General features: G+C 44.8%; 1 protein-coding gene across 1 annotated transcript in view; it reads right to left on the reverse strand.

Moving 5' to 3' along the window:
- cdk14 (cyclin-dependent kinase 14) overlaps nt 1-24,827 on the reverse strand; it is a 214,839-nt gene that overhangs the window by 162,147 nt on the left and 27,865 nt on the right. Inside the window, exon 3 of the mRNA XM_038993233.1 lies at nt 1,166-1,411. Coding sequence (XP_038849161.1) covers nt 1,166-1,411 — 246 coding nt within the window. The remainder of the gene's footprint in view (nt 1-1,165; nt 1,412-24,827) is intronic.

Raw genomic sequence — 24,827 nt, forward strand, 5'->3', positions numbered from 1 at the left:
CCTTATGAGGTTGTTGTTTTACCTGGATGCTTTGTGTGCAACCTGCACCCCTGCTACATTTTACTTGTGGAGGGCGACTTCAGGTTTTCAGGAACACATTGAAAAGTAACTTGACACTGTGTTGATCAGTCAGCGCAAATTTGGATTATAATGACAAGAAAAAAATAGCATTGACAGAGGAGGGTGCGTACTAATGAATAAGCTAAGGGATATAATTTGCTCTGGATTTTCTAACAGCGACACGTTTGTTCTGGCGTGTGCATGTATTAAAAATAAACAGTGTGGCAGTTTTCCCAAAGTTGATTACACACAAGTGTTCAGCCATAGCAAAATATACCTAGGTAGCTAGCTAGCTACCTTCCTTTTGCTTCTTATCCAACTGATGTAAGCTAGCTAGCTGCAGCTACAAGCATTTTCCTAGTTAGCTGCTACTGTTGCGTAGCAACCGAGTTGCACCCGGTTTTAGAACTCTGAGATTCGGCTGAAAAGATGTTAGCATTGTCAAAAATGCTCCAGAAAAGTGGCACATCGTTGGTTTTTATTGGGCAGAAATGTGCATATGAGAGCAATACGAGAAGCGGGGAGGGTGTCATATTGGCTTACATTGGATGGTAGGGAGATCTGAATTTAACATTGAGCTTCAACCAATACATACTATAGTCACGCCAACCAGTATAATGTACTGCAGGCCTATAGTCTGTACTGTATACTATCGACTGTACAGTATACATTGTATGACCGTACTGTGCATTGTATATACTGTACAGCAGTGTTTCCCAACTGGCGACCTGTGGGCCGAATTTGGCTCGTGGGTGGTTTCATTTGACCCCCAAGTTTTCAGAGCAAGAAATCAACAACAATTATTAAAAAATACATGTAAAAAATGTTGGACATAAAAGACTGTAAAAACACCAGGAAAACAGCTCCAACTGATTTTTATTTAATACATCTGTTGCCATGTATTCCCATGTATTCCCACATTATATCTGTTTGGGCTTCTTGTGGTCAATTTACAGTCCACAAAATATTTGTAATTATGTAATTATCATTATTAATAATGATCCCTACTGTTCAGTGAGTAGACAACAGACTGTGTATACTATATACTGTACTGTGTATTTTATATACAGTATGTAGCATACTGTAGGCTACTGTATAGACTTACAGAGCTGGGGCTGGAGTGTCGGCGCAGTTTGGGCGACTCTTTCCCAGTAGAGGAGGCCTTGGAGGAGATACAGGCATTGTTCTCTGAGTGCACCCTCTTCACCTGGCTGGCGGGTTTCTCGAAGGCGTCGAAACCGCTCTGTGTCCGCTGAACCCTTACCTTCCTGTCCTCAGGGATGGTGTCCAGGGGCGTGATGACCGAGTCCTTTCCCTGGCCGCTGCGTGTGGACATCTTTGTGACACATATCTGAGAGGAGAGAGGGACCGAGAGAGAGGGAGGAGAGAAAGGAGAAAGAGGGCGAGCGAAAATGAAAGTGAGGAAAATGATTACATCTGCATTTACTGCTGTTCGGACCAAAATTACCCCCCTTCCCCCCACCAACTCCCCTCCTCCTCTAGATCTACCTTCATGTAATCTCTCTGTCTCTATCTCTCCCTCCCTGTGGAGTCCCAGTGCTTCCTCTCTCTGTCAGAAGATCTTTATCTCCATATCCCTCTGATCAAAACACAGCAACCAGCCTACTCTGTTTCTGCTGCTACCTCTTTCACACCCCATTGCTGCTGTGCCTACACACACACACTCACACACGCACGTGCGCACACGCACACGCACACACAAGTGCACATATGCGCACACAAACACACACATACACACGCATTTCCTCTAAACACAATGCAACCTACCGGCTACTCCACACAAAGAGTGTGTTTGTTCCCTGGGCAAAAAAGGACCAGGCAGCGTGTCGTGTTGTGCCACAGCCTACCTTTCAGATGAAATATTTAGTACTGGACTCTCCAACAAGCTGCTATTCTAATCACTACATATATACAATGACCAGGCTGCAGAAGAGTCACCTTGCAGCTCTCAGAGCGGAGTAGCTCTCTCACCCAGGTTAGGATTAGTCACGTTACACAGTTGGGCTTCTGACAGGGAACAAACAACAACAAATCCTAATTTTTAGTGTAGAAGGATGTCTCTTGGGGGTATCCGTATCTAGGTATGACATGCGAGGGTTAGGTTAGTAAACATGCTGGAGATAGAACCTCGTTGTCGTGCGTCCTTATTTTAGATAATACTACATGGTGTCAGAAGTGGTTTTAATAATCACATAAACGTGAAGAACGAACCAAGTAAATCATACATTCAGGCTGTTTCAAAGCAGGGAGGGCACAGTGTTGGAGATAAAACAGCGCATATCATTATTTTGCTAGCGAACGAGCAAGGACTAAGTTACTGCTAAGCAACATGTTGCAAGAGGAAGAAACTGGCGGGATTTCAGGGTTAGCGACTCCAAGTTCAACGGGCTCTGGCGCAAACACGGACAGGCCAGTGGCTAGTGCTGATGGATTTCGCATTAGTCCCCAAGAGAATTTTGATTGTATGGACATTCAAAACTGACCGGGTGAAACCACCGACAGTTTTATCACAGCTGTTCACAAACTAGCAGAACATTGTCAGTTTGGCACGCTCAGGGAAGAGCTGATCCGAGATCAGATTGTGGTGGGAATAAGAAATATATCACTTTCTGAAAAGTTACAGTTGGATTCCCAGCCTACCTTGTCCAAAGCTGTAAACCGTATGCTGCGCGACAGCAGCTCCTTGCAGAGCGAAGAGAGTGAGGAAATAAATGCATTTTCATACCGAGCTAAAAAAAGCTAGTTCAAGTGTTTGTCGCAAATGTGGGAAATCCCCTTTCCACAGATAGAAAGATTGCCCAGCAAAGGATTCGGAATGCAGGAAATGTCACAGGAGAGGACACTTTTCAGCTGTCTGTCGATTAAAGCAAATGCATGAGGTCTCAGAGGAGGTACAGCAGGACAGCATCTTTCTGGGAGAACTAAGGGAAAACAATGCTGGCTGGCATTCAGACATTACACTCAATGGGGAGGTTGTGTCATTTAAACGAGACACTGTGGCTGTATAGGCTGTATCAAAGAGATGGCCCTTTGCTCGCTACAAACAAAAAACTGTACAGGCCCAGTAATAAGATTTTACCAGTGGTAGGGCACTTGGTGATTAAACTGGAGAGTAAAGACAAAAGTGCCATCCAGCCTGTCTTCATCATTGACTCTCTAGCCAGACCGTTGCTGGGGCTGCCAGCAATTGAAGCATTGCAACTCATTGAGAGAGTGAGCGAACTGGAGGACCCAGGTGAGGTTTTCAAAAATAAATTCCCAAAAGTGTTTTCTGGTCTAGGAAGGATAGAAGGTGACCACAAAATCCACCTGAAAGAGGATGCTGTCCCCTATGCCCTTACTACCCCCAGCCGTGTGCCTATCCCTTTATTGGCCAGAGTAAAGGAAGAGTTGGGGAGGATGGAAGAAATTGGGGCGGTGTCTAAAATAGAGAGTCTCACTGACTGGTGTGTAGAGATGGTAGTGGTCCCAAAAGCCAATGGGGACATAAGGAACTATGTGGACATGACTAACTTGAATGAGGCACTCTGCAGAGAGAGACACATCTTACCACCAGTGGAGCAGTCACTGGCTCAGTTGGATGGCTCACAAGTCTTCACAAAGCTGGATGCCCGGTCAGGTTTCTGGCAGATTCCGCTGTCATCAGAGAGTAGAGCGCTCAAAATATTTATAACACCGTTTGGCCGTTACTGTTTTAATGTTTTGCCATTTGGAATCGCTTCCGGTCCTGAGCATTTCCAAAGACGCATGTCCCAGCTGTTGGATGGGCTGAGTGGCGTCATAGTCCATGCGGAAAATGTGCTTGTGTGTGGAAGGGACAGAGCAGAACATGATGTAAGGCTCACAGCAGTTCTGACCAGACTCCACAAGACTGGCCTGACACTCAATGAAAAATGCACTTCTGCACAGTCAGAGGTCTTGTTCTTGGGACACAAAATCAGTGCAGCTGGAATAGAGCCAGACCCGGAGAAGATCAGCGCCATCACAGATATGCCCATACCCCAGAACGTGGCTGAAGTCAGGACCTTCTTAGGCGTGGCCACTATATGTAAGTTCCTCCCACAGTTTTCAGATACAACCAAACCCCTGAGAGACTTACTAGCCAAAGAGAATGACTGGTCATGGGGTCACGTGCAACAGGTGGCATTTGACAAAATCAAAGAAGACCTGGCCTCACAGAGAGTGCTGGCCCAGTACCGTCCCCACGCTAAGACAAAGGTATCAGCAGATGCATCATCCTTTGGGCTAGTGGCGGTCCTCACACAGATGCAGGATAACATGGAGTGACGTCCAATAGCATACATCTCCCGAAGCTTATCCGACACAGAGCAAAGGTATGCACAAGTGGAGAAGGAGGTATTGGCTATCACATGGGCATGTGAAAGGCTCAGCCAATTCCTTATTGGCCTGCAGTTTACAGCAGAGACTGACCACAAACCACTGTTGGCTCTGTTAATGACAAAAGCACTGGACGACTTGCCTCCCAGAGTTCTGCGCTTCCGCCTCAGATTACTGAGGTTCACCTACAAGATGGTGTATGTGCCAGGGAAGGCACTGATCACAGCAGATGCACTCTCCAGGGCCCCAATTAAACATCCATTATCAGAGGAGGAGCAATGTCTAGAGGGTGAGGTACAGGTGTCCTTTAATGCAGTAAGGGACAGCCTACCTGCATCTCAGACCAAACTGCAGCAGATTGCAGAGGAACAACGAGACCCCATCTGCCGACAGATGCAAAATGGGATGGCCCAGGCAGGAGGAACTGCCTCAGCTGCTGAAGCCATTTTGGGTGCACCAAAGTGACCACTGTAATGGAGACCATCTCATGAAAGGACAACGGATAGTTATCCCAGAGACTCTACAACCAGAAATGCTAGACAGAGTGCATGAGGGATAACCAAATGCAGACTGAGGGCTCAACAGTCGGTGTGGTGGCTTGGTCTGAGTACACAGATTGCCAAGCTGGTGGCCCAGTGTGAGGTCTGTACAAAATGTAAACCTTGTCATCCGGAGCCAATGATGGCAACAGAGCTGCCAAAATGATACTTATCTGCTAGTGGTAGATTACTATTCAAGATACATTGAAATAGCAAAGACACCCATAACCACATCAGCTGGTGTTATCAATAGATTAAAGTAATTTTTTCCCAGGCAAGCGGTCACTGAGGTCCTGGTTACAGTTAACGCTCCCCAGTTCTCTGCAAGCCCCTTTCCTGCTTTTGCCGCAGAATATGACTTCACACACGTGACCAGTAGCCCCTACCATGCACAGAGTAATGGTGAGGCAGAGAGAGTTAGCTCTGTTAGCTTACAGAGTTACACCACTTCATCATGGGCCGTTGCCTGCCGAGCTCCTGATGAGCAGGACGCTGCGTTCCCCATTGCCTGTCTCGCCGGCTCAGCTTAAACCCCGATTTCCTAACAGGAAGGCCTTCGCTGAGAGGGACAAACGGCTGAAACAAATGCAAACTGGAGACTTTAATCGGAGACACCGTGCTACGGAGAGACCAGAGCTGGCAGAAGGTCAATGTGTGTGGATTACAAACTCAAAGACACCTTAGTGCTGAGGAAAGCGGATGCCCCACGCTCCTATGTGGTGGACACAGGCTCAGAAGAGGTACGAAGGAACAAAACACACCTCAGAGCTCTTCCAGATCTACCAGCCACACAGACTGAGGCCACAGAAAATCCACAAAAAGAGGGTGAAGGAGAGAGAATGCTCACAGAGCCACAAGCGCGCCCAAAAAGGGATGTGAAGCCACCAGAGTGGCTGAAAGACTATGTTAACATACTGTGGGGACCATACCCAGCACAAAGAGACTAAGTTAATGTTCATACTGTGTCATTTAATGCTTTCATACTGTTTCAGGATGTGAAGTAGCATGTTAGAGAATAATACTGGTTTCCAAATTGCATTTCAGTTATGCTTCAGTGGTTATGCATGTTGAGTTCTTGTTCATTGGAGAGGGGAAGATGTAGTAGGATGTCCCTTGCGGGTATCCGTACCTATGTATGACATGCGAGGGTTAGCCTAGTAAACATGCTGGAGCTAGAACCTCGTTGTCATGTGTCCTTATTTTAGATAATACTACATTTAGTATCATAATACTCAATACCATCAAGATACTCAATACCATCAAGATACTCAATACCATCAAGATACTCAATACCATCAAGATACTCAATACCATCAAGTTACTCAATACCATCAAGATACTCAATACCAAAATGATACCACAGCAAAACAAGACAGCATATTAGCCAAAGTCACAGAATGGCACTTCATCCAGAGAGATGAACTCAGCTACTGCTCTGTTCAATCATTGGGTATCTTTTGAGTTCAACATCATGATTTGAATTTTTTACGTCAATAGAGAATAAATTAAACAATCATTTTGACTTTGTTTTTATCAACCTAACTACATAACACCATTATGGTAATCATTTATTTGAATGGTAAATATCTATTGATAAACTGTGTAAATCAAAATGTAGCCTAGGCCTATCCACAGTACAGGTGAATGCATATTCAATAGGAGCGTGTGCATGCATTGAGTTATTTAGCTTTTTGGGGGGCTGATTTCTTGGGGCTACAGATATCAAACAATCTGTTTCCCTTCCATTTGGGACTTATTTGTTGTATTGATCAACAACATTTGCATGGAAGAAGCTTATTTTATAAAAATGTCAGCTGTCTCTTTAACCAGTAATGACATCATTCACGAGGCAAGGCGGACCATCAGAGCACAGTCAGTTCACTGAGGCAATAGATCTTTAGAAGAGAGGTGAGAGAGAGACCGAATAAGTGAATTAATAACGTTTTTGGTGGCAATCAGCTTTGAAATCAGCATATTTGGCATTATAGTTATTAGCATATTATCACAAGTACTAGGGTAGTGATAATAAAAGTATTAGGGTAGTGAATTGATGTTTGCTTTATTTCTTTATTTCTTTTTAAAATTTAACTTGGGAAGTCAGTTAAGAACAAATTCTTATTTACACCGACGGCCTACAGCGACCAAGAACCAGGTCTGTAGAGACGCATCTTGCACTGGGATGCAGTGCATTAGACCACTGCACCACTCGGGAGCCCCTTTAGCTGTCAGTCAGCTAGAAAGGAAAGTTAGCCTAAAGCTGGAAGATACCCGTATCTTCTTGTATTGTAAAGTGTTCTAGCCTGTATAGACATTGTTTTGCGAACAGTAATTAACAGTTTCAACATTTCTACATGCTGTGTCACATTACTTTGTGTTAACTTCTGTGCAGCATGGGTGGGGGGGTCGGCTGCGCTGATAGACAGGCTTGATCCTTGAGACATATTTGACAGACGTACCGAAACTACAATTCTAGTACCAAAGCATTTTTCATGTTCTAGTATTGGAAAAAGTACATACGTATTGGTATACAGTGCAACACGAATGCACTAATGCATGCAGAGTAAATCTCGACAACAACACAACGACATAACCCATGTCCCAAACAAAACGTTGTAACAGTGATTAATGCAAAAATAACATCAACAGCACAAACACACACACCACACAGGCATACTTACTGCATTACATCCTCTCTCTACCAGTTCCTCCCATTCCCCAGCCACAGCTCTCCCACATCCCACTTCCCTTCCTGACCTCCCAAAAATGTCAGAGCAAGACTCTATGAGCCTCTCTGGACTCTGTGGAGAGAACAAACTGGCTGGCAGACACACACACAATCAGTGTCTATGGTTGTGACATGTGCAAACAAATGTTTTTGCATGCTATCATTATATAATAGCTGGTGGCAGGGCATACTGTAGCTGTAGTTTACCTAGTATGACACTCTGAATTAGTCTCTGTCACCCTAACCCAGATAGGACAGTCTCACTATGATATATGAGCTGCAAGATTATTAGTGAATGTACGGTAGTGGTTCAGTTACACTACAATATGAGCAATAGATTATTAGAGAATGTACGGTAGTGGTTTAGTTACAATACAATATGAGCTAGATAGATTATTAGAGAATGTACGGTAGTGGTTCAGTTACACTACAATATGAGCAATAGATTATTAGAGAATGTACGGTAGTGGTTTAGTTACAATACAATATGAGCTAGATAGATTATTAGAGAATGTACGGTAGTGGTTCAGGTACACTACAATATGAGCTAGAAAGATTATTAGAGGATGTACGGTAGTGGTTTAGTTACACTACAATATGAGCTAGATAGATTATTAGAGAATGTACGGTAGTGGTTTAGTTACAATACAATATGAGCTAGATAGATTATTAGAGGATGTACGGTAGTGGTTCAGTTACACTACAATATGAGCAATAGATTATTAGAGAATGTACGGTAGTGGTTTAGTTACAATACAATATGAGCTAGATAGATTATTAGAGAATGTACGGTAGTGGTTTAGTTACACTACAATATGAGCAATAGATTATTGGAGAATGTACGGTAGTGTTTTAGTTACAATACAATATGAGCAATAGATTATTAGAGAATGTACGGTAGTGGTTTAGTTACACTACAATATGAGCTAGATAGATTATTAGAGAATGTACGGTAGTGGTTTAGTTACACTACAATATGAGCAATAGATTATTAGAGAATGTACGGTAGTGGTTCAGTTACACTACAATATGAGCTAGAAAGATTATTAGAGAAATGTGTGAGCAAAATTGCAAGATGATGTTATAATACTTTTATTGCATCAAATGGTTGTTTTATGCAACAGAATAAGGGGTTGTTAGAAGTCTCATCTGTGTGTGTTCTACTGAGGATGGGCCTCTGGAAGATTTACGATGTCTTTGGGGATACCGCATTCCAGAGCATGAGTTAATGTTTCTGTTCTATATGGTACCAGCGAGAGATGACCCCAGGGCCAGACCCTGGTCTCTACACAAAGAAAACTGTTTTTACAGCAGATACTGTCTGCTGTGAAAGTATCTTTCATACAAATCTTAACCTTGTGACCCATTCCATACATCTGTTGTTCGTCATGTAGACAGAAAGGGGTGTATCTTGGCTATAAAAGACCTTTGTACTTTTGTCTCTGGGCTCTCAACTAATCATCTGAGGGTGATTCGTCGACCAGCCACCATTATCCTAGAGCACTCAATCGATTCACTTTATATGTGTGTGTTGTATTGACCTGCTCCCTTATTAATACGTCAATAAAGATTCAGTTTAAGTATAACTCAGACTTGTGTGATACGTTTGTCTCTCCTCATTTGATAGTAAAGAAATTAACCACCACAGAATGTACGGTAGTGATTCAGCTAAACTACAATATGAGCTAGATAGATTATTAGAGGATGTACAGTAGTGGTTTAGTTACAATACAATATGAGCTAGATAGATTATTAGAGAATGTACGGTAGTGGTTTAGTTACAATACAATATGAGCTAGATAGATTATTAGAGAATGTACGGTAGTGGTTCAGGTACACTACAATATGAGCTAGATAGATTATTAGAGGATGTACGGTAGTGGTTTAGTTACACTACAATATCAGCTAGATAGATTATTAGAGAATGTACGGTAGTGGTTTAGTTACAATACAATATGAGCTAGATAGATTATTAGAGAATGTACGGTAGTGGTTTAGTTACAATACAATATGAGCTAGATAGATTATTAGAGAATGTACGGTAGTGGTTTAGTTACAATACAATATGAGCTAGATAGATTATTAGAGAATGTACGGTAGTGGTTTAGTTACAATACAATATGAGCAATAGATTATTAGAGAATGTACGGTAGTGGTTTAGTTACAATACAATATGAGCTAGATAGATTATTAGAGAATGTACGGTAGTGGTTTAGTTACAATACAATATGAGCTAGATAGATTATTAGAGAATGTACGGTAGTGGTTTAGTTACAATACAATATGAGCTAGATAGATTATTAGAGAATGTACGGTAGTGGTTTAGTTACAATACAATATGAGCAATAGATTATTAGAGAATGTACAGTAGTAGTTCAGTTACACAATGAAATCTGGGTTTAGGAGAATATTAGAAGATGTCCAGTGGAGATCTGAGACTGTATTAGAAGATGTACGGTAGTGCTAGGGGAGTCTAAGGTAATGCATCTGGCAACCTCCCTCCCATCATCACTACTTATCCTATTATCTGTAATGCTTACCCAGTCAGACAGACCAGAGACAACAGAGGTTTAGTCCTCATTCACGGCCCTCCTGCCACAGTGTAAAGGTGCATTTCCTTTTCACACGGAGAGACAAAGGGCCAATATGGTAGCCAGAGATGATGTGAGGCGATAGGAGAAAGAGTGGAAAAAACACCTTACCCTCTCGCCGTCACTATTTAGAGCTCGTTGCTATTGTTGTCAGTGTTCCTGACTGGTAAATGAATGACGTGTGTGATGCGCACATCTGACACTAACTAGGCCAATCCTTTGAAGGCAGTCTCTCTCTCTCTTTCTCGCTCTCGCATCTTTCTTTGTGATGTGACACCCCTCTCAGCCTTCTCCACCTCCTCAAGGCACTGCCTGTATATATCTATTATAGAGCAGTGTGAGGATGGAGGGAGGGCGGTTCTTAAAGGAGGCCAGGAGATCAGGAGAGCGGGAGCGTCCCGGTGATCAATGGGTGATGGGCTGCATGAGGAAGGATGTAGGAAGGTGTGACATTCATTCCCACTTCCAATGAGGTCAAATGGGCTGTCAGAGGTGGATCAGGCTACACTCTACCTGCCGTTGCTATAGGCCACTGTCTCAGAGACAGCAGTGGAAAGAGCAGAGATGCTTTGCATTTACTTGTTATTAAGAAATTATTAAGAGGCACTTCCTGAAATTACTGTAAATGGTAAAGAGGCGCTTCCTGAAATTGCTGTAAGTGGCACTTTGTGGTAACTTAATAATAGTTCAACATAATAAAAATTGCAATTTTTTGCTCTGTTTAGCTCTGGCCCTATATTATATAATATTATTACAATGTTACAATGTGAGCCTTCAGACATTTCTTGAGAGAGTTTCCCTACTTATAATCTAAGCCTACAGATATTTAGTGAGATGAGTTTCACTTCCCAACCATCTCCTAATTAACTAACATCAATGGTTGTATAAAATATTCAGACAGCCGAGCAGATGGACCACTCGTTCGTTCATTGTCCCAGATCTGTGGCCATCATTAGAGACGCAGTGCCATGAGATAAAAACACCCTCTGGAAAATAACACAAACCATGTCTCTGAAAACAACACAACACTGCAGCACTGCAGCACACATCACAGTGACTGCTCATACCCAGAGGAGCTGTGTTTGTTACATCACAGTGACTGCTCATACCCAGAGGAGCTGTGTTTGTTACATCACAGTGACTGCTCATACCCAGAGGAGCTGTGTTTGTTACATCACAGTGACTGCTCATAGCCAGAGGAGCTGTGTTTGTTACATCACAGGGACTGCTCATAGCCAGAGGAGCTGTGTTTGTTACATCACAGTGACTGCTCATAGCCAGAGGAGCTGTGTTTGTTACATCACAGTGACTGCTCATACCCAGAGGAGCTGTGTTTGTTACATCACAGTGACTGCTCATAGCCAGAGGAGCTGTGTTTGTTACATCACAGTGACTGCTCATACCCAGAGGAGCTGTGTTTGTTACATCACAGTGACTGCTCATAGCCAGAGGAGCTGTGTTTGTTACATCACAGTGACTGCTCATACCCAGAGGAGCTGTGTTTGTTACATCACAGTGACTGCTCATAGCCAGAGGAGCTGTGTTTGTTACATCACAGTGACTGCTCATACCCAGAGGAGCTGTGTTTGTTACATCACAGTGACTGCTCATAGCCAGAGGAGCTGTGTTTGTTACATCACAGTGACTGCTCATAGCCAGAGGAGCTGTGTTTGTTACATCACAGTGACTGCTCATAGCCAGAGGAGCTGTGTTTGTTACATCACAGGGACTGCTCATAGCCAGAGGAGCTGTGTTTGTTACATCACAGGGACTGCTCATAGCCAGAGGAGCTGTGTTTGTTACATCACAGTGACTGCTCATAGCCAGAGGAGCTGTGTTTGTTACATCACAGTGACTGCTCATACCCAGAGGAGCTGTGTTTGTTACATCACAGTGACTGCTCATAGCCAGAGGAGCTGTGTTTGTTACATCACAGTGACTGCTCATACCCAGAGGAGCTGTGTTTGTTACATCACAGTGACTGCTCATACCCAGAGGAGCTGTGTTTGTTACATCACAGTGACTGCTCATAGCCAGAGGAGCTGTGTTTGTTACATCACAGTGACTGCTCATAGCCAGAGGAGCTGTGTTTGTTACATCACAGTGACTGCTCATAGCCAGAGGAGCTGTGTTTGTTACATCACAGTGACTGCTCATAGCCAGAGGAGCTGTGTTTGTTACATCACAGGGACTGCTCATAGCCAGAGGAGCTGTGTTTGTTACATCACAGTGACTGCTCATAGCCAGAGGAGCTGTGTTTGTTACATCACAGTGACTGCTCATAGCCAGAGGAGCTGTGTTTGTTACATCACAGTGACTGCTCATAGCCAGAGGAGCTGTGTTTGTTACATCACAGGGACTGCTCATAGCCAGAGGAGCTGTGTTTGTTACATCACAGGGACTGCTCATAGCCAGAGGAGCTGTGTTTGTTACATCACAGGGACTGCTCATAGCCAGAGGAGCTGTGCTTGTTACATCACAGGGACTGCTCATAGCCAGAGGAGCTGTGTTTGTTACATCACAGGGACTGCTCATAGCCAGAGGAGCTGTGTTTGTTACATCACAGGGACTGCTCATAGCCAGAGGAGCTGTGTTTGTTACATCACAGTGACTGCTCATAGCCAAAGGAGCTGTGTTCATTACATCACAGTGACCGCTCACAGCCAGAGGAGCTGTGTTCATTACATCACAGGGACTGCTCATAGCCAGAGGAGCTGTGTTTGTTACATCACAGTGACTGCTCATAGCCAGAGGAGCTGTGTTCATTACATCACAGTGACCGCTCACAGCCAGAGGAGCTGTGTTCATTACATCACAGGGACTGCTCATAGCCAGAGGAGCTGTGTTTGTTACATCACAGTGACTGCTCATAGCCAGAGGAGCTGTGTTCATTACATCACAGTGACCGCTCACAGCCAGAGGAGCTGTGTTCATTACATCACAGTGACTGCTCATAGCCAGAGGAGCTGTATTCATGAAATCACAGGGACTGCTCATAGTAAGAGGAGCTGTATTCATGACATCACAGTGACTGCTCATAGCCAGAGGAGCTGTGTTCATTACATCACAGTGACTGCTCATAGCCAGCGGAGCTGTGTTCATTACATCACAGTGACCGCTCATAGCCAGAGGAGCTGTGTTTGTTACATCACAGGGACTGCTCATAGCCAGAGGAGCTGTGTTCATTACATCACAGTGACTGCTCATAGCCAGAGGAGCTGTGTTCATGACATCACAGTGACTGCTCATAGCCAGAGGAGCTGTGTTCATGACATCACAGTGACTGCTCATAGCCAGAGGAGCTGTGTTCATTACATCACAGTGACTGCTCATAGCCAGAGGAGCTATGTTCATTACATCACAGTGACTGCTCATAGCCAGAGGAGCTGTGTTCATGACATCACAGTGACTGCTCATAGCCAGAGGAGCTGTGTTCATTACATCACAGTGACTGCTCATAGCCAGAGGAGCTGTGTTCATTACATCACAGTGACTGCTCATAGCCAGAGGAGCTGTGTTCATGACATCACAGTGACTGCTCATAGCCAGAGGAGCTGTGTTCATTACATCACAGTGACTGCTCATAGCCAGAGAAGCTGTGTTCATGACATCACAGTGACTGCTCATAGCCAGAGGAGCTGTGTTCATTACATCACAGTGACTGCTCATAGCCAGAGGAGCTGTGTTCATTACATCACAGTGACTGCTCATAGCCAGAGGAGCTGTATTCATGACATCACAGTGACTGATCATAGCCAGAGGAGCTGTGTTCATTACATCACAGTGACTGCTCATAGCCAGAGGAGCTGTGTTCATTACATCACAGTGACTGCTCATAGCCAGAGGAGCTGTGTTCATGACATCACAGTGACTGCTCATAGCCAGAGGAGCTGTGTTCATGACATCACAGTGACTGCTCATAGCCAGAGGAGCTGTGTTCATGACATCACAGTGACTGCTCATAGCCAGAGGAGCTGTGTTCATGACATCACAGTGACTACTCATAGCCAGAGGAGCTGTATACATTACATCACAGTGACTGCTCATAGCCAGAGGAGCTGTGTTCATGACATCACAGTGACTGTTCATAGCCAGAGGAGCTGTGTTCATTACATCACAGTGACTGCTCATAGCCAGAGGAGCTGTGTTCATTACATCACAGTGACTGCTCATAGCCAGAGGAGCTGTGTTCATGACATCACAGTGACTGTTCATAGCCAGAGGAGCTGTGTTCATTACATCACAGTGACTGCTCATAGCTGTGTTCATGTGATGTCATGAACACAGCTCCTCTGGTGATAACCCATTGGGTTAGGCTTTGGGAAAGGTAGGTGATTTTCTACATTTTCCCCAATCCACTTAGCTACAGTATCTTTGCCACGGCTGGGTTGATAAGAATGAATGATTTATATAAACCCTGAATTGCCGATTGCTATGTATTGGCCATTGAGAGGCTTTGAATCCACCGGTCGGCCATATTGGCACACTCCAGTAGGAGCAGTCCTCCATAGGAATTAATGGAATTTTACAGTATTTCAATTAAATGTTTCAAGGACTAAATTACATGTATTGAAGTATTATGTTTATTTATTAGGGTGTCTGTAATAGAATAATTGTGACAAAAACAAATGTAGACATTAATAAACGTATTTCTATAACTTCCAAAATATATTTTTTTACAACAGTGAGGGAGTGCCAAGATGGAGGCACGATGGCTTCAACACAGTGCCCCCATCAGACATCTAGTGTATAAATCATTGGTTAATAAGCCTGATTAGAATAAAACACTAATTCAAATAGAGCAAACCAGATCCTTTACAGCTGTCCACAAAACAGAACTGTGCCCTGACCTGTCCCTCCATCCCTTAATCCCTCTGTTCTTCCACCCTACATTCCTCCATCCGTCCATACCTCTGGCCCTCAATCCCTCTGTCCCTCAATCCATCTGTCCCTCAAACCTTCCATCCATCCCTCCCATAGGTTGTGTGAGTTATACAACCCTTTGTCCATCTAGAGCCAGCCATCCAGTCACTCAGTCAGCTAACCATCCAGCCAGCCGACCAGAGGCACAGGCCTCACCTCCACCTCCTCCCTCTGATTAGTTCCGAGAGAACTTGGCTCTGATTTGGATTAAGATGGAGCATAAAAACTCTGACATATTAATGAGTAAATTGGCAGGCTTCCCCAGCACTTCCAGCCTAAGGAGCCAGAAGCACACAGGGTCACTCAGACCAATCGCTCTGACACTTACAAACTCCAGTGGGGATCTCTACCTACTAGAGTTCAAATCTCACTGTTCAGAGCCAACCAGAACAAGGAGAGGAGACCAACAATGGATCAATAAGTAGAACAAGGTAATCTAATCCACTAGACGTAACACGTCACAACTAAAAGCTCCCCTCTATTTAGGAGTGTTGAAGTGTTGGATGTAGTGTCTGACAGAATGTGCCTCTGTTGAGGTTTTGGTCCAGGGCAGAATGACTGTTGGCTCAGGTTCAGCCTTACTGACACTACTGTAAGAGGTTCAACACTGGGCTAGGCTGGGCTTGTCTGAAGACATTATTGTTAGAGGAATAATAAGATAGATTTACGTCTGTCTCCAGACGAGAGGGAGGGACTGGGAGGCCGGCCATCTAGAGGGACTCTTCTCATTCTGTAGAGAGGCTTGGCTTTAGTCCTGCAGGGCCAGAAACAGACAGTCTTCTGAAGGGCAAGTGAGGATAGGTTGGCTTTGAACAAGGTGGGATGGATTGGGTGGGTCTTTGAAGTAGGTAAGGTGGGTTTAGTGGGCATTTGAACTTCAGCAAGTGGAGCAGTAGTCCGGTGATGTAATGATACCAACACAGTTGTATCAGTTAATGGTTCATTCCATGCTTTTCTACTGGACGCAAGTGGTTGATCTTCCTACAGTAAATCATCCCCATTTACTACGAGACATACCACTCCAACTAAAACAGCTGCTGTGTGTGAACAACTAAATATGCATAACGAAATATAGAGAGTGAATTATTGAGTCATTAGAAACTCGTCTCCATGACGATTCAGACATATTTTCCTCCTTTTATGAAAGTAGCAGTGAATCAGAGATGAATGAATGCATAGGCTACGGCCCCCAGACAGATAAGTGCTGTAGTACTTATCACACCAGGTTGAAGTGACCCTTCTCTTCTCCTCTCTCATAGTAGCTTAGCACCATAGAAATACATATTCATTCAATGTGTTTATAATAAATTCATCAATGGTTATCACTTCAATGGAGCCTACAGTCTCCATATTATGAATCATTATCATAGTACTAAGGCTACCATTGTGCTCTATAGAAATGGATCTGACCTAAACATAACAGAGATTACTAACAAGATATGCACATATACCACCGTGAAGGGTAAGGTGGAGGGGCAGCATACATGATAGATCAATATCTGGAACAGGGGTAGGCAACCCTGGTCCTGGAGTGCTGCAGGTAGGACAGGTGGGTTGAATTGAAGCATTCGCTGAACTGATCAATTAACTTAGTAGCTCAGTGTGGTGTCTAGTTGGGGGGAAATCCTGCAGTGTCTGCGGCACTCCAACAACAGCATGGCCTACCCCTGATCTGGAAGATCAAACAGTCTACATCTGGCTTCATAGCAGATGAGACTCTGTGCATTACAGGAAGTGTAAAGGGCTCAGGTTTGAACCCAGACAATGGCCTCCTCATAACTCACTATCAAAAGAGCACCACTTCAACTTAGGCCCTACACTCTTAGAAAACAAGGTGCTCTCTGGATCCTAAAATGGTCATCCGGCTCTCTGCATAGAGGCCCTTTGAAGAACCTTTTGGGTTCCAGGTAGAACTCTTTTGGTTCCAAGTAGAACCCTTTTGGTTCCAGGTAGAACCCTTATGGGTTCCTGAAGAACTCTTTCCACAGAGGGTTCTACTTGAAACCAAAAAGGGTTCTACTTGGGACCAAAAAAGGTTTTTTTCTATGGGGACAGCCGAAGAACCCTTTTGGATCCCCTTTTCTCTAAGCATGTAGAACCAGTCACTCCTCCTTAGGCCTCTCTGCCTTCTTCCCCCTCTTCCTCCCTCTCCTAACCACTTGACTCTCTCATCCACTCCTCTCTTATTTCCCTCGTCGCTTTCCCTCCCTTTTAGTCCTCATCATTCTCTTTCTGAAATCAGTCCCTGTTCTCTTCTGGTCTTTCTAAGGAGAAGAGGGAAGAGAAAAGCAGCAGCACCCCTCCATGGCTCGATGGTTTAGTCTGGTTGAATGGTGATAGATACTTTTGAAATGTATATTTATTATATCTATCGCCCTTCAACCAGGCTAAACCATCGAGCCATTGGAGGAGGGCTGCGGCTGCGTTCCTGTTCATTTCTCTTCTCCCATCTCCTTAGAAAGACAAGAATGTACGTTGTGTCGTATGGCCCTGCAGAAAAGCCCAAGGCACAGCCTCTCTGCCTCAGTAGCATTTTGTGAGGCGTTAACACAGATGGGAGAGTGGCATCGCTCGGTCCGACGGACACTCAGACCAGCGTGACATGTGAGCAGGAAACACTGCTACAGAGTAGCCATTCAGACGGGTAAACATCAGCACCTCGCAGCACAACAATGGAAACATACCTTCTAGCACTGAGGGAGGGAAGGAGGGAGGGAGGAGGCGAGACACAGAGAGGCAGAAAGAAGTCTAAAGATGCTCTCATTTCTGCTTGCTGAATGAATGCAACGTAAAGAACCCGTACAGAAACTGCAGATGAGGCTTTCCAGAGTTCCAGAGTCAGCTCACACACAACCCCTCCCCCCTGTGTCTACATAACCATGTCACATCCTCCCTAATCACTATCACACACAGATAGTCTCAGGTGGGCCTGCGTGGAGCTAGCATGTGAGCTCATCATGGTCCACACACACACACACACACACACACACACACACACACACACACACACACACACACACACACACACACACACACACACACACACACACACACACACACACACACACACACACACACAGAGATGCACATACACACCCACATGCACACACACAGCACTGCTGCTACTCCGTCTATTTCTCTACATGCCCTAGATGGTAAATGGTAAACATGTCCATCTAACGTACTGTACAGCATGTGTGTGATGTGTCTGAGGAATACTATTCCGGCTGAGCGCCACACACACACACACACACACACACACACACACACACACACACACACACACACACACACACACACACACACACACACACACACACACACACACACACACACACACACACACACACACACACACACAGACACACACCTGCACGCACTGTTCTACCACGAGAGAGGGATTAAGGGAGAGAGGAAACTAGGGATTTGGGGAGGAGGAGAAATCATCAGTAATCAGTTTGTCTTCTTACCTTATAGCAGGACACAGCTCACCTGGGATTCTCTGGAGAGCAGACGGAACACACCACACCACTAACACCAATCACTCTCCTCTCATTTCCCTGCTAACAAACTCAAAACATCTCCCTCTCTATCCCTTGCTCTGTCTCTCCCTCTCTCTCCTGCTAGCCCTGGCAGGTTGGAAACGAGGAGATTGTACTACAACACAGGGGGGAGTGAAACTGGAGGGGGGGAAGTGGCAGACTGACGCGTCACAATCCTCCCGGGCGCTGAGCAGAGAGAGATGATGCGTTGTGAATTGAGACGAGAGGTGCGTTAAGAGACAGGCTGTGACGCAGCAGATGGCTGAGGGGTTCTCCTGTGTCCATGTCAGCGATCCTGGAGCACCGGCGGCCCCCGTTTAGCGATGAGAGATGGTGCGGCCGGTGGAGTTTGAGGAAGCAGACTGTGGCAGCAGCAGTGTCTGCAGCATTAGCAATAGCAGTGTAGCAGTGTAGCTGGGTTAGCCTATGCGTGCGCTGAGCCGGGGCTGAGCTGGGGCTGGCAAAAGGGAGAGAAGTGCTCAAACACTATCGATTGTGTCTATCTCTCCTCTCTCTCTCTCTGTATAGCACAGTACAGTATACACTTAGGCTGCAGCACTTACCCTGCCAGCCTGCATCCATTAATCTAGCCCTGGATGAGAAGCATCAACAACAATCACAGAGGAGAGATGCATGGGGAGACACTCCTTAAGTGCTGTCAGGGTTTATTCTCTCTCCCTAGCTCTCACAACATATTGCATTCAGTATACATTCATCTGATATTGTCTCTTTTCAATTTTTCATATGGAAGTAGGGGTGTGTGTGTGTGTGTGTGTGTGTGTGTGTGTGTGTGTGTGTGTGTGTGTGTGTGTGTGTGTGTGTGTGTGTGTGTGTGTGTGTGTGTGTGTGTGTGTGTGTGTGTGTGTGTGTCATTCAGATAGGGTATAGAGGTCAAATAATTATCTTCCACTGTGACAGCTCAATTTGTGAAAACGCCAACATCATGACCCTGTCACATTGCACACCACAAACCACAGATAGACGGAGAGAAATATTACTCTCTCGCTTTCTTAATATCAGACTTTGCTCTCTACCTCTCTCTCTCTCTCTCTCTCTCTCTCGTTCTCTCACTCCCTTTCTCCTCTTCTACCTATCTTTTTCTTTCTCTTCATCTCATGGATGACCCTGACTGACGTGTTGCCACAGGAACCAGAGTGTGTCCATTGTGTTGTGGAGGCTCTTCATTAACATACCTGATAACAGGCAGAAAAGCGTGAAATCCACATTAACAACGTTGTATCTCGAGGCTAACAAATGGGCATTTTACCCTGGCAATCATAGAATATAATTCAGGAAACACTTAGCATCCTAATACAATATTAAATCGGTAAAAGGGGTCCTGGGTGGCGCAGCGGTCAAAAGCACTGCACCGCACTGCAAGCTGACTCCGATCGTCAATCAAACAGTGTTTCTTCCGACATATTGGTGCGGCTGACATCGGGGTCAAGCGAGCTGGTTGTCCGTTATTGTACATATATCAACATAACAACTGAGGATATCCTACAAGACATGTAGACATCCACTGACAGGAACAATAAGCTGCCTGAACTAACTATATGCTTTATTCGAAACATGCATGCACACACACCCACACTGAGGGAGGCATGCTGGCAGTGTTGGAGGGTACTAGTGCGTGGGTGGAGAATCCAAGAGGGCTCTGGCTCATGTATTATTCAGGACACACAGGACACCCTGCCTGCCACACACACACACACACACACACACACACACACACACACACACACACACACACACACACACACACACACACACACACACACACACACACACACACACACACACACAGGGAACCAGAAGGACCACCAGCGGAGAGAGAGAGAGAGGGAAAGGGTATGGCTGAGGGCCTGTGAAATGATGATGATGAAAGGGGGGTTAAAAGGAGAGGAAGTGAGAGGAATTGAGAGGAAGTGGGGCTAGAGACACAGCGGGGGGCTGATAGACCAGAGAGATTCATCTGACTGGGAGCAACACAGTAGCAGTGCCCTCTGGCCTGCCCTTTTCTCTCCTGTCATCCATCCTTTCCATCCCTCCATCCGCGCTGATACGGCATGCCCTTCAGCCTTTCACCATTCACCACTACTGCTTTCCATCCATCCCTCTCTGCTCTCCTCTCCTCTCCCCCTTCACACAGCTGGACTCCCAGAGGAGAAAAGCAATCTGGATATCCACTGGAGTCTACAGCAACCCTACAAGTCCTCCAATCATCATTACTCCCTCCCATCCCTGCCATACATCATAACTCATCTTGACAGATGACTTCCTTCCTCCCATCCACTCACACTACCTCTCTCTCTCTCCCTCTCTCTCCCTCCCTCGCTCTCCCTCTCATGTGTTGTCTGTATATATTCCCTTGTTTTCAGGCTTTCAGGGCTGAGAGAGAGAGAGAGAGTTTATCTTTCTCAGGTTACAGGGCCAGGGCCTGGGTCGCACTTCAATCACTCTCTCCCTCCATCCTCCCATCCATTAGGTGAGGGGTAATGTAATAACACACTCTCCATATCAGACAGCTGAACACCAGCATCGTAACCAACCACCAGATAACACCCCAGAAACATTACTGAAACACATCAGTCACAACAAGGAAAGACAATGTGGTTAAGTATCAATGAACAGGTGGTGGAGGAACTGGAGGTGAAGTGGTTGGACTGTTGTGTCATCGTTAAAGACATGAAAAGCTACATACTGCTGATATACTATAGTACTGATATATCCTATGCAGTAGGTGCCGCTTGCTATTTTTCAAACCCTTTTGAATGGTATTAAATATGTTATTTCAGTTTAAATCATCTTGCTTCCTATAAAATACTAGACACCAATAACTTCCCCCTTCTAAACTCCCCTCCAAACTGAATATATTCAGTGTGTATATTGTTTGGTACAGATCTCTTCAAACCGCCTGGGTCTCCTTAGGATTGCTGATGTAAGTTAACAGCTACTGAATTAAGACAAGTTAAGCATTTCTTTGTGTACTGTTCCTCACGCTCCAGACTGACAAGTGAATTTATCTCATTTGGAAGTCTAATGAAACAAGCTCCAGAATCACAGGCCGTGTCATTTAGGATCACAGAGCTTTTGTACCGAGACGGCGTTCAGTTGCAAATAGCCCAAACTTCTGCCTTATAACGGGATGCATTCATGTTTCTGGAAGATGAGATGACAGAGAGAAGACACCACACTCCCTGGGCTGGACTTCCTCACACAGTACAAATGAGGGAATTATCATCCGAGTCCATATCATTAGGAAACTCCTCAGTAATAAAAACTTAGCAAATAACAAATGAAATAGCAGTAAAGCAATGTGTCAGTGACACATAAGCTAACGTATTAAAGCGTAGATAGTACAGAGACAGTATAACCTTGTATTGTTTGCCTACAGGCTGATGCATCTCGGTGGCCATTCATGTTTCATTGACAGGGAAGGACAGGGAATAAAATGGCTGACTTCACATATGCACAGATATGATCATTCTAGAGTTCAACTTCAGTTGGCCAACTTTGTAGGCAGATGAGATGAAAGCAACAGCCCTACTAGCCATTAGGAAGGCCATTAAAACCAGCTCACTGTGTTCACACTGCCAGTGAACATCACATTTGCATCACACTGCCTGCTATAATTGGCTTAGCCCTGCTTGGGCACCATACACAATATATTTCATCTTAGAGCCTGCCTGACTGTGATGTGGTATTCATACAGTGAAATCATGTTGTAGTATTTATACAGTGAGAATAAGGGAGTAGCTATATATTTCAAATATACAAAGTGAATATATATTAGACTCCTCCCCTTGTAACAGAATAAGGCCAATCAGAGCATTCCAATCCCTGACTGATTCACCTCTCTGAGGAAGGAGACAGTTCTCCAAGGGCAAAAGCATATAACACGGCAGAACCCCCATATCCACTTCACATCAGCCATGATGAGGTACAGCACATCCTACACACGACAAACTAAACCACCACACAGCTGGTGCTTTTCTCAGTCCAGCTGTGTGTGTGTGTGTGTGTGTGTGGTCTTGTTCTATCCTCATCCCCACAAGGATAGTAAAACAAGGAAAATTCTCCCTAATGCGGACATTTCCCACATCCCCATGAGGACAAAGGCTATTTTAAATTTAGGGGTTAAGTTTAGGGTTAGGAGTTAGGTTTATGCTTTGGGTTACGGGTTAGGGAAAATAGGGTTTTGAATGGAAATAAATGTTTGGTGTCCACGAGGATAGAAAAAAACAAGTGTGTGTGTGTGCAGTGATACTCCTCTTGAACTCAGATAGCACATCTCCCCTCTCCTCCACCTCCCTCCCCCTTCTGCATTAGGTTTTAGGATGCTGATGACACACCCCTGGCTCCCCTCCAGAAGTCTGTCTCCCTCCCTCCCTCCACCTCTGGGCCCAGGCAACATCAGATCAATAGAAGAGACCCAATCACAAACACCAAGACATAACACACCCAGCCGCCACAACACCACTAAACACAACACTGCTTATTGGAAAACCTGCTGATTGCCTCCACAGCTCAGCGTTGCAATTAATTGAAGACTGATTAATGAAACAACACCTGTAGCCTCTGGGCCTAAGGGGACGTGGTCTTCACACAATTATTTCTTAATAGCGGGAATGGACAAATAGCTCATCAGTTGGCCTGTCTTGTCTGTCTGTTCGCCAGTGAGGAATCACCCTGAAGCTTTGTGGCTTTGTTGCTGACTTTAAAATGCAAATCACTCAGGCTGATAACTGCAATCCCAGCGACATGAATAAGACTCTGCTCCGGAGTCAGCGCCGGCTGAATTGAAAGAAGAAGAGCTATAATCCCTATCCTATTCATCACTGAGCAGCTCTGGGTACAACGCTGTGTCCTAAATGGGACCCTATTCCCTACATAGTGCACTACTTTTGACCAGAACTCTATGGTCCCTCAGAAGTAGTAATTTACATATGGAATAGAGTGCCATTTGGGATGCGGCCCAACGGCTCCAGGAGAACAGATGAACTCTCAGAGAGATGGTAGTTGAGCTAGCATCATCCACAAAGAGGAGAAGTCTGGGAGCCATGGAGTCATAGGGCTAAAGAAAGACATCTAACAGTGGATTGGCCTTGGGATGACCCTGCTTCATACTGCCTTCAGATGGACCAGGAGGAGAGAGGAGGATCACCGAGGTTGAGGTTCACTAGAAGTGTAGGGATATGGGGCTATGTATGACTTCAGAGAGGATCCTCCTTTGTAACAATGGAACGTTACGTGGTTCTGGGTGGTGGTGCTGAGTTTATCAAGTCAACTGCCTGGATGGATTTCTAAAGTGAGAGTGGAGACGTAATTCGCAGGAAGATGGTTTCAAATGAAGGGTGAATAAACTTGAATGGCATTTCAGACTGCTGAGAGAAAGGAGATAAGACCTAAGCCTATTATTAGGAGCACTTTCAGCAGAAAGTTAAATGACAGCGTACTCTACCTTTCAAGTTAGATATGATCTTAACTGCTGTCTACCTTGCTGACTAGTGATTGTTGCTCCAAAGACAGAAGGGACAGATTGGAACTGTGAATGACCACAACACGACAAGACAAAACTACAAATAAACGTTAAATGAACTCTGAGCATCATGTGACCAGTAGATGGCAATGACTCACCAACAGGTGAGATAAGATCAGCACAGTCAGAAGAGCAGTGCATTGATTAACACTATCAAACAAGAATGTGCCACAACTGCCAATATCAAGAGAGACTATTGGGTGACAAGACTGTCGTTGACATGCCATATTAAAGCAATGCCTCAGAAACATATGAGCCCTTCTCTGTACTATTGGTACCTCCATCATAGACTAGAGTCCTATTCAATCAGAGCATTGTCCACACAGAATCTGACTAACACCAGTCTCATCCAGTGCCGTTAAGAGAGAATCTCTGTTCTCAAGATGTGAATCTCAACACTGAGTAACAGGGACGTTGGAACATACCACTAGGATGACATCATGCTCTACCACAGGGTCAGAAAGGTTTAGAACAATGAATGACTAATTAATTGTCCAGTTTCCATACAAACAAAGTTTTAACTGCTGTGCCATCACATGAGAGAGA

This window comes from Salvelinus namaycush, chromosome 5 (genome assembly GCF_016432855.1).
Source record: "Salvelinus namaycush isolate Seneca chromosome 5, SaNama_1.0, whole genome shotgun sequence".
NCBI lineage: Eukaryota > Metazoa > Chordata > Actinopteri > Salmoniformes > Salmonidae > Salvelinus > Salvelinus namaycush.